At 45.2% G+C, this 14,383-nt stretch overlaps 1 protein-coding gene across 1 annotated transcript in view; it reads right to left on the bottom strand.

Moving 5' to 3' along the window:
* The window catches only part of LOC8024520, a 149,341-nt gene that overhangs the window by 53,844 nt on the left and 81,114 nt on the right, over positions 1-14,383 (bottom strand). Inside the window, exons 4-6 of the mRNA XM_029972367.3 lie at positions 12,297-12,493; positions 8,256-8,538; positions 7,400-7,459 (exon numbers count right to left, since the gene is read on the bottom strand). Of these exons, the coding sequence (XP_029828227.2) occupies positions 7,400-7,459; positions 8,256-8,538; positions 12,297-12,493 (540 nt within the window). The remainder of the gene's footprint in view (positions 1-7,399; positions 7,460-8,255; positions 8,539-12,296; positions 12,494-14,383) is intronic.

Genomic DNA, 14,383 nt, shown 5'->3' with positions numbered 1-14,383 from the left:
AGTACGGTTCATTCATCTGCACATATTCGTTCATATCCTCCTCGGAGACCACGTACGATGACGTGAAGTGCCCGTGTTGTATACTCAATAACGTGGCTCTTGATTCTTGCAGATGATGATGATACCGTGTCTCTAAAGCTCATAAACAAAGAATATTACATGTACACGGGGCGAGACAAACAGTGGGAGGATTTCTGGAGCACAATCGAGCACGTACCACGTGACACTAAGCGTCGTACCGCGTTCCACGCGGCGGCGTGTGTTTCCAGAACGCCTCCGATTGGATACATTTCGTTTCTTGTGCATTAATAAGACAGGTAGGAAACGCCAGAAAGCCAAGGTGGAGTGGTGTAGTGGTTAGCACACCCGACCGGACATTGGGAGGCCCAGAGTTCAAATCCTGGCTCCGCCAATTTTTGGCTTTCGGCGGGTTCCTGGAAACTTTGATTCTTTGATTCATTGGATTAAGTACGGTTCATTCATCTGCACATATTCGTTCATATCCTCCTCGGAGACCACGTACGATGACGTGAAGTGCCCGTGTTGTATACTCAATAACGTGGCTCTTGATTCTTGCAGATGATGATGATACCGTGTCTCTAAAGCTCATAAACAAAGAATATTACATGTACACGGGGCGAGACAAACAGTGGGAGGATTTCTGGAGCACAAACGAGCACGTACCACGTGACACTAAGCGTCGTACCGCGTTCCACGCGGCGGCGTGTGTTTCCAGAACGCCTCCGATTGGATACATTTCGTTTCTTGTGCATTAATAAGACAGGTAGGAAACGCCAGAAAGCCAAGGTGGAGTGGTGTAGTGGTTAGCACACCCGACCGGACATTGGGAGGCCCAGAGTTCAAATCCTGGCTCCGCCAATTTTTGGCTTTCGGCGGGTTCCTGGAAACTTTGATTCTTTGATTCATTGGATTAAGTACGGTTCATTCATCTGCACATATTCGTTCATATCCTCCTCGGAGACCACGTACGATGACGTGAAGTGCCCGTGTTGTATATATATATATATATATATATGGGTGATAACTCAGGCACGGATTTAGGGTTGAATATTTAATTTTGACGAAAAAAATATAAGTTTTGGGGCAATTCCTATAATAAAAGAAGACCCAAACGGTTATTTCGTCGGATTTTTCGTTCTCAAGTTATGGACCGTTGAAGCGGTCAAGGTGGAAATTGATGTTTTTCCAGCCTATCAGAGGTGCCATATTTCACTCCATCCCTTTTCCCTACTTTTTACGCTACATCAATATAACTTTTTGGGAACACTCTAGACATAGGCTTTTTCATGCTAATTAAGCGTCTAGGTCATAACATTCTTAATGATTTTTTTTTTATTTGTCAAACCGCCTCTCTGTGACGATATTTGACAAAGTTCAGCAAGCTGTGCTGTCTGATCTAGTCAACATATGTTTATGATCTTTATATCACCGTAAAGCACCAATTATGCTCTTTCTTTTGAGTATAATTTCAATATTTTGCCACAAGTATATAATGCGCTACATGTGCCTGAAAAACGAATATTTCGAAAAACTAGCAAGTTTGGAGTCGACTTTCTAAAAAAACCCACTTTTTATTTTTTTTTTCATTTTTTATTCACAGTTAGTTAATATAGTAGTCTATCAGGAACTACCAACAGAAATTGTAATATATTGTTTGTATGGCCGCTATTAAGACTCGAATCTCGTGCTATGAGCGTTTTGAACAGAACTTCGCACAGGCGCTCTGCTGAGCAGAATTTTGGCCTATATAAGGTTTTCTATTTATCGTTAGCAGTTACCTAATATCCAACCATAAACTTTAAAAAAAATTTTGAGTAGGGCTCTTAAAAGAAGTTACTTAGAAGTCCGTATTCACAAGTGCGAGCGCATCTTTTTCTCCCAATACGGGGGAATGCAGATCGTTAGAGAAGTCCTCTGAGGCCTTTTGCTTTCGGCTCCGAAATTTTACAGATGCCACCCCAGTCAGGTGGCGTGTATAGAATACTTTATCTTGAACATCACGGGGCTACCGCCTCTATCTTCGTCGGGGTCCTGGAGCCTCTAAGGATTATGCCTTTGGATGCGACCGACACGGAAACCCTGATTGTTGGGAGAACAGGCGTTTCGAGGTTAGCGTTTACGTCGCAAGCCCCCCTCTGTCTCTCCAAGCTCCCCTCCTCGTCCTTCTAACACAACCGTGCCACTAATCCGCGGGCACTAAAAGAGACGCCTCTGCTGCGTGGCACTCAGATTACGCACGAGGCGGAGAGCGAATGTTTAAGTATGGATCGACGGGAAGATTGGGGACCCAAAGGAAGCCGAATCTTCGCACGTCGTCTAACTGGTAATAGCCTTCTCGGTCCCTTTCTGGCTCTTTACTTGAATTCCTAAGCCACGGCGGAAAGCTGGTACTCATTCTACCTCCGTGCTGTCTGAGCTGGATGAACTTAAAACTGCTCCTGCTTTCAGAAAGCCAGAAGTGTTCGTTACTGCCATGGCTAATACATTATTCAATTCAGACCGGAAAGTGTGCGCCGACTATTCAAGGAGACACAAGAGAAGAGTATTTTACGGACGCCATTTTCGTCAAGTCTCGGAGGTAAACCTAAGTTTTCTTAAGCAAGTTCTACCGGCTGAGGACACCCAGCGCGTAAGCCGCTGGAGATGATCTATGCAATAACTGCTACACAATGTTCTTGGGTCAGATTGAAGAACATAAGCAAGGACAGGAAATGTTGTCATCAATCTCATCGTCATCATCCCTGAAACCAGCGGACAGATCATTCGTTGACGAGGAAGCCCTGGTCCAAGGAGTGTCTGAAGCAATTGATGCTGCCAAAGTAAGTGTGACACCACTTAAACTCCCTTCTAGCGTGACCCCACGAAGTCGTACCGGCTATGTTAAGCGAAAAACATCCGAGATAACCGCGGACTTCAAAAAGAAAATTGGTCGTAAACTAAGTGATGTGTACGGAGAACCTACGGGCACAGACAAAGAAGATCCATGCTCCTCGTGCTTCGACTGGGTCAGCAATTTACGAGCAGCCTACGTCAAGAGCGCGTCGCAGCTAGAACGCTACCGCCTCTTAACTCTATTTCCATCTAACCTCAAAAAGAAAGATATCCTGAAAGCAATTCCTGAAGTGACAAAGCATGCTTTGGACCAATCAAGAAAGCTGAAAAAATGGGGGTCTGGGCGTCACCTGACCCATACCAAGGACATGCTCTCAACAAAAAGTCAACGCTCTTGCGTTGACTTACCACACATCAGATGCGAAAGACTGCTCAAGACAAAGCCCGAACAAGAAGGATGTCGTAAGGCTTTTATTTGATGGTCAGGAAGTCTTCGTCACGAAGCGATTTATGACGAGATCTATTAGGGAAACCTACAAAGAATTCAAGGCGGCCAATCCCGAGTCAAAAATGGGCCTGACAAAATTTTATTCTCTTCGGCCCAAGTGGTTTAAGAGACACCCTGTACATGAAGAGTGTGTGTGTGTATGCTGCGCCAACTTCATACTCTGTTTGACATCTCTGTCAAATGCGGCGGGGAAGACCATGACTTTGAAGACGTCCAGAAAATTTTTCTTTGTGAAAATCCTTCCCAAAACTGCTTCTTGCTGAGGTGTGAAGCCTGTTCGAACCGGAAGGACATATCCCTCGAGATGCTAGAGATGAGCGCTGAAGATGAACTGGAGTTGGCACTGTGGGAATCTGGTGGCGAGTTGGTGAAAAAACATTTGGAGGCCACTGCTTTTCTTAACGAACTCAACAAGTGGACGAAGAAATACATACCCCACTATTATATTCGGTGCGCACAACAGAGAGCAATATGGCTTGAAAAAGCAAATGTGAAGCCACGTGTCGTAATCCTCCACTTTGATTTCGCCGAAAACTGGAGTATTGTGCTCCAACGTGCAGTGCAGCTGGATACCACTGGAAAACCAAGATGGTGACAATCTTCACCTGCGTTCCGACGACCACGAAGGGAACACTATGTTTCGGCGTCGTGAGTGACGATACCTGTCATGATTCTGCACACGCGCTCTTTGCGCTCACAATGATTGAAGACAGGCTCGAGGAACTCTTGCCCGTTTTTTTTTGGAGTTAATCTATGTTTCGGACGGCGCTCCAAGCCATTTAAAAAATCGGCACCAATTACACGAATTTCAGAAGAAGTTTGTTGTCAGCAGGTGGATATACTCGGCGTCAGGGCACGGCAAAATCGCGTGCGATGGAGTGGGTGGTGTGCTGAAGCATCATGCGTCACTGCATAACTTGAGAACAACTGAGCTGAGCTCCATAACTAACGCGCGTACGTTCGTTGAAGCTCTCGGCCAGAAAATCAAGGGGATAACGCTTCTCTTCATCGACCAAGAGGAGCTGTCCCGTCATCGGGAGCTTAAAAGGAAGGGGTGGGAGAAGGTAACCCCATCGAAAGGCATCCAATCTTCTCATGTGTGGAGCAAAGCAATGGGGGAAGGGGGAGGTGATGTGGTCCTAGAAAGAGTTTACCAAACCCCAGAATAGACAGAGCTAAATGGTGGGACCGTGAAAAGGCCGGACCGTTTCAACAGTGCGTTCATCCTTGTCCCCCTGTGAGTGCGCTCTGTACGATCAGACGACGCGCCATAGACTTTGACACTGAACTGACTGCAATTTGGACAAAGCGAAAACTGGCTCAGAATCGCATCAACTTATTGTCTCGAAATGTGTTACGTCGAAAGATGACTATCCCTATCCCAGGTATTTATCACTGTTTTTGTGTGAGCAGCGCCGTGTAGTATTGAAAAGTATACTGCGTCGTCTATCCGTAAACCAGACGGAATTTGGCGGTGTTCAGTTCGTTTTAAAGTTTATATTTGTATTAACTTTGAGTGTATTTTATGTTAATTAGGAGTATATGAGACATTTGGTCAACACTTTTTGATATATTTTATGAAATGAACATGTTTAGGCTAAAACATGAAATATTACTTCCCTTCTCTGGTTACGTGTCGCATCTTGAGTTTAAAATTCCGAACTTTATACGTAATTGTCATATTTTCTTATGTCAAACAGATATGCAGTGCATATACATATGTGCGATTTAGTATCTGGCGCTTAGGAAGTACGGTCTATTTTGTGCACAAAACGTAAAATAACGAGCATTTCGTGGCGTGTAAGGACGAGCATTTCGTGGCGTGTAAGGCTTCAAACGCGTTAGTCATGTGTTTAGGTTTCATTTCTATTTGCAGTGATTCATGCCAGGTTACTTAGACTTTTCGCTCGTAACTTAGTTTGTCCGTGAGTTTAGATGTTACGTACTTCTCCGTCAATACATAAGGCGAAGCTCACACACCTTTCAAATCACCCCAGTGCCAAGCAAATAAATACTGCAAGGATAAATATTGTTACTTCACTTGCTTTTACGCTCAGATATTGTGGTAAGCACTAAAATTAAATAGAAAATTTTACATTGGCCAAAATTCTGCTCAGCAAAGCGCCTGTGCGAAGTCCCGTTCAAAACGCTCATAGCACGAGATTCGAGGCTTAATAGCGGCCATACAAACAATATATTACAATTTCTGTTGGTAGTTCCTGATAGACTATTATATTAACTAACTGTGAATAAAAAATGACAAAAATAAAAAGCGGGGTTTTTTAGAAAATCGACTTCAAACTTGCTAGTGTTTCGAAATATTCGTTTTTCAGGCACATGTAGCGCATTATATACTTGCGGCAAAATATTGAAATTATATTCAAAAGAAAGAACATAATTGGTGCTTTACGGTGATATAAAGATCATGAAAATATGTTGATTAGGTCACACAGCACAGCTTGCTGAACGTCGTCAAATATCGTCACAGAGAGGCGGTTTGACAAATAAAAAAAAAAATCATTAAGAATGTTATGACCTAGACGCTTAATTAGCATGAAAAAGCCTATGTCTAGAGTGTTCCCAAAAAGTTATATTGATGTAGCGTAAAGAGTAGGGAAAAGGGATGGAGTGAAATATGGCACCTCCGATAGGCTGGAAAAACATCAATTTCCACCTTGACCGCTTCAACGGTCCATAACTTGAGAACAAAAAATCCGACGAAATAACCGTTTGCGTCTTCTTTTATTATAGGAATTTCCCCAAAACATATATTTTTTTCGTCAAAATTAAAAATTCGACCCTAAATCCGTGCCTGAGTTGAGATGTAATCACCCATATAACGGGCATGGTGCCGGGAGGCCGAAGGGCGTTTTCTGCTGTATATACTTTTCGTCATCCTGGGCTACGTTCTCTCTCTCTCTCTCTTTCTATATATATATATATATAGATATATATATATATAGAGAGAGAGAGAGAGAACGTAGCCCAGGATGACGAAAAGTATATACAGCAGAAAACGCACTTGAGACGGTTGTTGGAGTCTTTAAAACACATTATTCGTAAAGTTCGTCTGCGTTTCGGCCTGAGACAGACCTTTTTCGAGACTGGTTACATTTGACAAAATACTGACGCACCTTGGAACGTTGATGGGAAATATTGACACGCAAGGTCATGTAACCAAGGTGTGTCAATACTTCGTCAAATGTAACCGGTCTCAAAAAAGGTCTGTCCGAAACGTCGACGAACTTTACGAATAATATCTTTTAAAAACTCCAACAACCGTCTCAAGTGCAATTTGTGCCGTGTATATATATATATATAGATAGAGAGAGAGAGAGAGAGAGAGAGAAAAAAAAAAAAAAACGAAGCGCAGGATGACGAAAAGTATATATGGAAGAAAACGCACCTGAGACGGTTGTTGGAGTTTTTAAAACATATTATTGGTAAAGTTGGTCGACGTTTCGGCCTGAGCCAGGTCTGGCTCAGGCCGAAACGTCTATATATATATATATATATATATATATATATATATATATATATATATATATATATATATATATATATATATATATATATATATATATATATAATGTGAATCCTATTATATATATATATATATATATATATATATATATATATATATATATATATATATATATATATAATAGGATTCACATGAAGAAGAAAAAAAAAGGCCCTGCTGAGGGACAACAATCTTCGAATATTCGGACCAAACATTGATTAGGACTAGATTAATCAGGTGCCAAAACATCTGGATTTGAAAAATTAGCAATGTTTCACAAAACATGGCAAACAAACACATTTTTGTACACATAACTTAAATAAATCGCTCAGTCAACTCCAGAATTCTACGATACAGAAATATGTAACTGCGTTGTCCCTAATTTAGGCAAGTCGACCTTGATGAAACTTTAATTAAATCATATAGACAGGGACTCTGCGTTCCTACCTTCCAAAAACCTCAGCCCTCTTGGCCCGGAAATACTGCTACATACAAAAAGGAACTTCCAACTTTACCTGGTTCTGTTAAAACTTCTTCCTCCTGGCGTTTCTTAGGTGGGATCAATGAGTGAGCCTCTGGAACGAAACGCGTTTTACAATACATGAATAACATAACAAAATGGCAAGCACAGATGTCTGAATTGGGCGGAAATAGTAAAATAGCTATGACTGCAAGAAACAACATTTACGAAGTGAAATGAAATGACGGGAGCCTTTGCGGCATTAAAAAGGTTTTTTTGAGTTTGTCCTCTTATGGGTGATATCTCAATTAGCGTGCCCTAAGCGCCCTACAAGGATCAAACATAATGATCAGGTGTAGCCTGTCTACATAATAAAATGTGATCACAAATCGCGTAAGACTTTCTTATTTTTTATTCTAAACATTCACAGATACAGTTAGGTGTTGCAATATTGTTCACGTTTTTATTACGAAAACGAACAGTGCATTATCGTAACGTTGAGTTTTTAGGACTCTTAAAGCGAATAGATGCAGGCCGACGGCTATTTGCAATAGGGAGGTGACGCCACCAAGCGGGAAAGACGCCAAGGAGAGAAGCGGTCACCTACCGTCGCCACAACCTATATCCAAAACTGCGGCAAAAAGTGACGCGGCCTGACGGCCGACATGTGAAGCAGAAGAAAGGGATGAATGCATGGCGGTAAAGTTAAGAACAGGCAAAAAAAAAAAAGGTGAGTTACGAGGCAGTGGGCGACTCCGCCAGTGTCGCCGCCAGCGCATCTTGCAGCGTCACAGAACGATGGCAACATGACGCCTAGATGGACGCGTCTGCCGCTTTACAGTGAGCCTTGTCCATCCTTAGATGAACAAAAGTGGCAGCGTGGAGGAAGCGACTTTCGGAATGGTCTTCACCTTTGTCCACGAGCTGCGCCCAGGATCCCTGTGGTCCGTCGTCCACGTCCTCCGGCTGTCCGGCGTCATCGCCGTCTTCCCTGCGTCGCATGGTGTCCAGCGTGGCCTCCAGGTGGCCCAGGGACTGTCGCACGCTCTCCAGGTCGTAGGCGGCGTCCAGCCGAGACGCTACGCCGGCGTTGATGGCTCGCAGGTCGGACTCGTCGCCGGCGCCGTCGCGCACCAGTTCAAGGGCTTCGCCGATCATGGCGTCCTCGATGCCACGCAGCTTCTCTTCCACCGCCTGCGACAGAACGCAAAGGCTGCGTATAGACCAACTCATGATTGCAAATAAACCGGAGCGCCCCTAGCAGACGCCACCGGCACCGTGCATACGCGATGGAATGGGGGCAACAAGCTCGCCGTCGCTTATGAAAAAACAATTGGAAGGCGATGTTGTTGGTGTCGGTATGAGTCCCCGTGCTCATTTTCGTGTTGGAATTGTTGATTCCACGTCTTCCTGGCAATGTCTAACTTCTTCAGCGGCTTCAGCGAAATTAACTAGGCTCGTTACACCGCAAAACGTCGCGTGAATTATTTGACACGGGACGATTTATTCCGCGGGAACGAGTAACAACAGAACAAAACTAAGAGGTAGGAAAAAATGATAAGGCGGGGTTTAGGAAATATGGCATTGTATATGGCAGCAGAGCTGGCCAGATGCCAAAAGCCTATGGAAACAACTTGCACTCCTATATGTGTCGGAAGAAAACTTATCTCATTAAATGAGATAATGTTTTGCTCACTCTCTTTTTATGATGTATCACCACTCCTAGAACTAACACCTTCAAATTTTCTCCGTGATAGTTATCTTTATCGGACTGGAATTCCCTCCCCGACGACATCGTAACAGTAAAAGAGTCCATTAGATTTAGTTCCCCAATTGCCTTTGCAATTGTAAAGCCCCTACCGGGCGCTATAAGGGTATATTAAATGAAATGAAATGAAACATTTGTCTCTGTATTCTGTGAGAGTGAACGCGCGGGACTTTGACAGACCCTACGAAAGTCTATGGGACCGCAAAATTTCTAAATTGTCCGCTAGTCAAAACAAAACACCGACATATAAGCAACGCGCCACGTCCATTAAATAACTGCAATATATTTTTCGCGGTTCAATGATCTGCAACCAGCCGAGCAAGGTCTCAGAGTCAAAATTGCAAGCGTCCTATCACTGACCATTATTCTTCTCACTGTTCCGGGCCTCGCCTAATGCTCCCCGCCGCACGCTTCAAGAATTTTCTTGACACGTTCCGTCCAGGGAACCTTTTTTGTTAAATTATTCACCTCCGTCTCTTTTTTTTTTTTGTTGTTTTTGTTGCTTTTTTTTTGTTCTTAGAGTTTCTTACAACGAAAACCGGAAGACCGACCAGAAAAGCTCTCGGCGACGTATTGTAAATAGAACAATTCCCGAGGCACCCGAACAAAAAAAATGTCGGTCACGTGGAGAGGCTTAAGAATAATGGCGATGGAGGAGGCGAGGGAGCTGGCAAAGTCATCTACGTAAGGGTCCTCCGGAAACCAAACGGAAACAACGCAAGAGCTTCACGGCGCCTCGCTCGCGGCGACTCAAAGCCCAACAAAGATTCAGGCGCACGTCGTAACGCCGGAGGCAGAAAACTTCCACATTGGTGTCAAGCCGTAAAAAGATTCCCGCAAACATCAAAAACGCGTTCCTGGAATAAAGGATCGGGAGAAAATCCGGGTTGACAGGTTGGAAGATAACCGTAGAAGGCGAAGTGCTCGTGCGCGGGTAAAGTGTACAGGCGCCGGCAGGTTCACATCTCGATCTCGATCGAAAATTGTAGCGAAAGAGTAAAGGATATTTTGCTTTTGGCACGCAGGGTTTGGCAGCGCGAGCGTGAGACAAGGATTGAGTGTCAGATTGCGGTGAAAGATTGCAGAAAGATATTGAGGTGTTGTTTGTGTAGGCGGGTATGTGCGATAGACAATGAAGGCACTCTAGAAGAGATTGGACAGTCCTGCCCCTGGGCGGGTTCTCTTCGGCTGTAGATACAACGAAACGCACATTACTTGTTTACTTACGAATAACTGCTTGGGGCGACGCGCTGGGGCCCACACAATCGGAAGCGACGTTTAGTAATTCTTCTTAAAATGATTACTTTTATCGAGAAGAAAAGACAAGCTGTACCCACAGACAGCAGAGCCGTTTATGTTGAAATAGTCTTGCCGACGGGCAGAGCTTGTGGCACGCTTCTTTTCGATTTGTTGTTCGGCTTTCTTATCAGCCAAGCAGCAGTAGTTGATTTCGGAGTGATAATAAGGTGCCCAGGAGAGTCACGGCTTATAATGCGTCAACAACCTAAAATTGTTGAGAGAACATACCACTTCCCGGTTGCCGAACTCCCTATCGTGGTTGCTAGACTCCCGGTATCTTCGAAAGAACACCGTACCCTCACAGTATAAGCGGTTCTCACACAAAGCTGAACAGAGCGCCCCCTGTAGTCTAATCTCCTCTCTAATAAAAATGGGGAATTCGATACCCGAATAATCGGATGAGTATAGTCGGATAAACCAAATAAAACACAGACAGCGGAAAAGACCATGACGACCACTATAGAAGCTTCCGCTTCTGCGTCTATTTCTCTACCTTTGTTCTGGTTTTCGAGGTACTTGTGTTTTATTAACGAGGATATTCGATCCGCGGAATGTGAGAGCCGGGATTCGAGGGATCGGGAAAAATTGCGGGCAGGAAATGAAAACGACCAGAATGCGAGGTTGGCGTGCCGTGAAAGAAAGATACGAGAACTTGGTATTAACCCCAGTGTTTCGAAGGAAACAGACTGATAGCGGTAAAATGATTGCACCGCCGAAGCGGGGTTTGGCCACGCCATGCACCGCTCAGGCTGGAATATCGACATCGCGAAAATCCGGACTCGAACTTCTACAATGTTGAGAGTTCACCAGCTTCGCTGCGTCTTTCTTTGTCATTTCTATCGAATGTCACGTCCAGGAAGATGGGCAATTCGCACGTTCGTGAAAAGAAAAAAGTTTGAGACAAAATAAAGTTACGGCGCACTTTCTGAATATGATGGAATTGGACGCGAAGAACACACCCAAAAAAAAAGATGTCGAGAGCCGTGACGTTTTCCTTCTGGCGCTTCTTGATTGAGACCATCGGCTCGTAGCTTCTGCTGCCGCATAAAGGCATATAGGTATTTTCTCTCCCTCTGCCTCCGCACACTATTTTATAAAATATTTTACATGGCAATACATCTCCTTACTCCGCGTACATCCAACGGCTTTAGAGCCAACAGCTTTGGCGTAGTTAGAGCTGTTGACGCGCGCAGCCTCAGGTTTTTCCCAACTGAATTTGGGAGGGTGTCTGCCGCCATACATCATTATGGAAGGCCTTCAAGACAGCGGAAACATCCTTTTTTACTGTCTTAGCGAATTCTGTACCTCGGGGCGTCGGCGGCAGTCCTCTCCCTCAGCGCAGCGATAAAGTGCAACAACCTGGACAGCGCGATGGGGATGCGTTCTCTCGGACATGATCTGTCCAAGCCGATAGGGCAGGGCTTGGTGCTGTAGGAGCGCTGTCTAACGCAAATAAACGGAGTAAGCTGTATTCTCCTAGTGAAGTATTTAGCATAGGTATACACCATCCCTCCTCCTCCGTCACGCACACTATTTTATCTCAATTTTTTGGTTGCCCGCACCCACCCAGCCATGATCACCCCAGGGTAGCAAGCGGCGCTCTTCAGAGAATGTCGTTACTTCTTCGCATATAGAAACATGCGACTCTGAAGTCATGCCGCTGCGGTGGTGCTGTTGTCAGCACGGCGCATGCGCATATACGTTTCACCTCACGCGAATCTGTTTCCTGCGCATGCGCAGTGCCCCCGCCTGGTGTGGGCCAACGCGGACCTGTTTGTGAACGCAGTGCGCATTGTTCTATAGAGGGACTTTAGCCCCGAGCAGTCGTACACGAAGAGGTCCTTGTTCCGCACAAAAAAGAACGAGAACGGAAAGCTGACGCCACCTGGAACTGGTCGTCGGCTTGCTGCTCGTCCCTCTTCATCTTGCGCAGGTCCAGGGTGTCCTGGTGGATGGCCATGCGCTTCTTGCGCATGCTGGCGAACGACAGCGCCATCGTGCGGTAGTACTCGTCCAGCAGCCACTTCTTGAACTTGTCCTCGTCGCTCTCGGCCTTCGATGAGTCGGAGCCCCCGTCGCCGCCTGGTGACAGTCAAGGACAAGAGCCGGCACCATCAACGTTCCGCGATACGCTGGAAAAGCACACCGCAACCTCGTAGAAAAGGTCTTGGCGCAGAGACACCCGTATGTTTGTGCAGCTCCCCGTCATGTTTGTGATACATCACATGGAAAAGCTAAGCCAGCTCACACCACGGTATTGTTTTCACTGTTGCAGAGGGGGAGAGAGACTAAGAAAGAGTAAGAGTGAGTGTTAGGCGAGGAATATTCTTAAATTTGCCCCTTCTTTTTCAGCAGATTATAGTTATTGTCAGCAAAAGAAAAAAGGGAAGAATCCCGAGCCTATTACTGCTCCACAACAAATCGGATTTCAGCATTAGTCGATACCGAAGAAGGAGTCACAAAGCATGAACATAAAAACCGCGCCCTGCGTTTTTTAGGCTGTCAGTGACCTTTTGTTTGGCCTTCATTCTGTTCCCGAAAGTGGTCATAACACAAGCGTAGCGCAGCCTTTTGGTGATACATAACAAAATCGTCGAAGCAGGATGCGTACGATCGTGGTGTGGTTAGTGTCACTATAGGTCACGTGGTCTGTGTCACGATAGTTCACGTGGAGACGTGACGTTAAGTCTCGCTAATTATTTAGAAAATGAACGTACCTGCGTACGTTACACTTTCAAGGAGGCTCATAACGCTATTTTACGTTAAAACCAGAAAGTCCAATTGTTCCCGTTCTGATATTATCATACACCCTTTCTACGGGGCCGTCGTCATTTCTTCTGGTAGAAAATAAAAGTTCCATCTGCTCTGGCAACGCCACTTGAATGTGTTCACGTTTGCACCGTAACAGTTAGTCATTCTTCTTTTGCCTCTTCTATATTTTCGTACTCGTTCCAGGATGTAATGGTTTCCCTTTTTTTTTTTTTCGCACCGGATACCGGGTGTGTTAACTATACGTGGCTGAGAACGAGGGCCAACGTATAAGATCTCTAGGGTACTACGTGATGCACGTTAAATATTCCTAGTCAGCCCTCGCACTGCACCTGCCAAATAACCTACTTCTTTCCAGCGGAGATATATGCGGCTATTTCGAGACAGAATGGCTTTCTTCTGTTAAGCTCCTAGTTTGTTGCAGGTTTAGAACAGCAGGACATGCCCCTCCCGCAAAGCTTTCTGATCGCCATGATTGGTGCTCTCCGGCATTCCCGTGCTTTCCTACTCTCCCTCCACCTCCTCTCCAGCGTTCGCTTTGCTGGAGTGGAAAGAGTGGAGTGTTTTGTGGGAGGAGCTTGTCCCGCCATTCTAAACCTTCAACGAACTATAAATAACGTCACAGTAACTGGGGTCCTGAATTACAGCCGGGCATTCAGGCTTGTAATGTCATGCACGTTGGCGGTAATGGCTGCCCGGCTAGTGGCCGTTAGCTTAAACGGGTCATGAAACGGTCTTCTTACTTTCGTTAAGTACTGTTTTTTCTTCTCGTCACTATATCAGAAAAAAAAGAAAGGAAAGAAGTAGTATTTATTACCTTAACTCGTAGTCCTACAAGCATGGCGCCTCACTGGTGCCCCATGCCTTCAAGCACGCGCACGCTGCACGCGCTTGTAGGCATGGGGTGCCAGTGAGGCGCCATGTTTGCAATTGTTTATAGGCCGCCAAAGATCGGCATAGCCCCGCGTTCGGGGTGGCAATGCACAGGGTACGTGTATTTCGGAAAAGGTTTAAGAGTTCGGCTATTGTCATCGCCCAAGCGATTCAACAGGAGCACCATTTTGTAGGCTCCTTAAACCAGTGAGTGCAAATGAAACAAAGTGCTATAAGGCCCGCTTCAGACGGAGCAACTTTCTCAGCAATTTTGGGGTTGTTGGCGGGTTGTTCTCTAGCTTTCCCTAGATTGACATGAATTGCTGAGAT

Source organism: Ixodes scapularis, unplaced genomic scaffold (genome assembly GCF_016920785.2).
Source record: "Ixodes scapularis isolate PalLabHiFi unplaced genomic scaffold, ASM1692078v2 PGA_scaffold5__190_contigs__length_132052651, whole genome shotgun sequence".
Taxonomy (NCBI): Eukaryota; Metazoa; Arthropoda; class Arachnida; order Ixodida; family Ixodidae; genus Ixodes; species Ixodes scapularis.
Note: the sequence above shows the minus strand (reverse complement) of the source record. Positions and strands in the feature narration are given on the sequence as shown.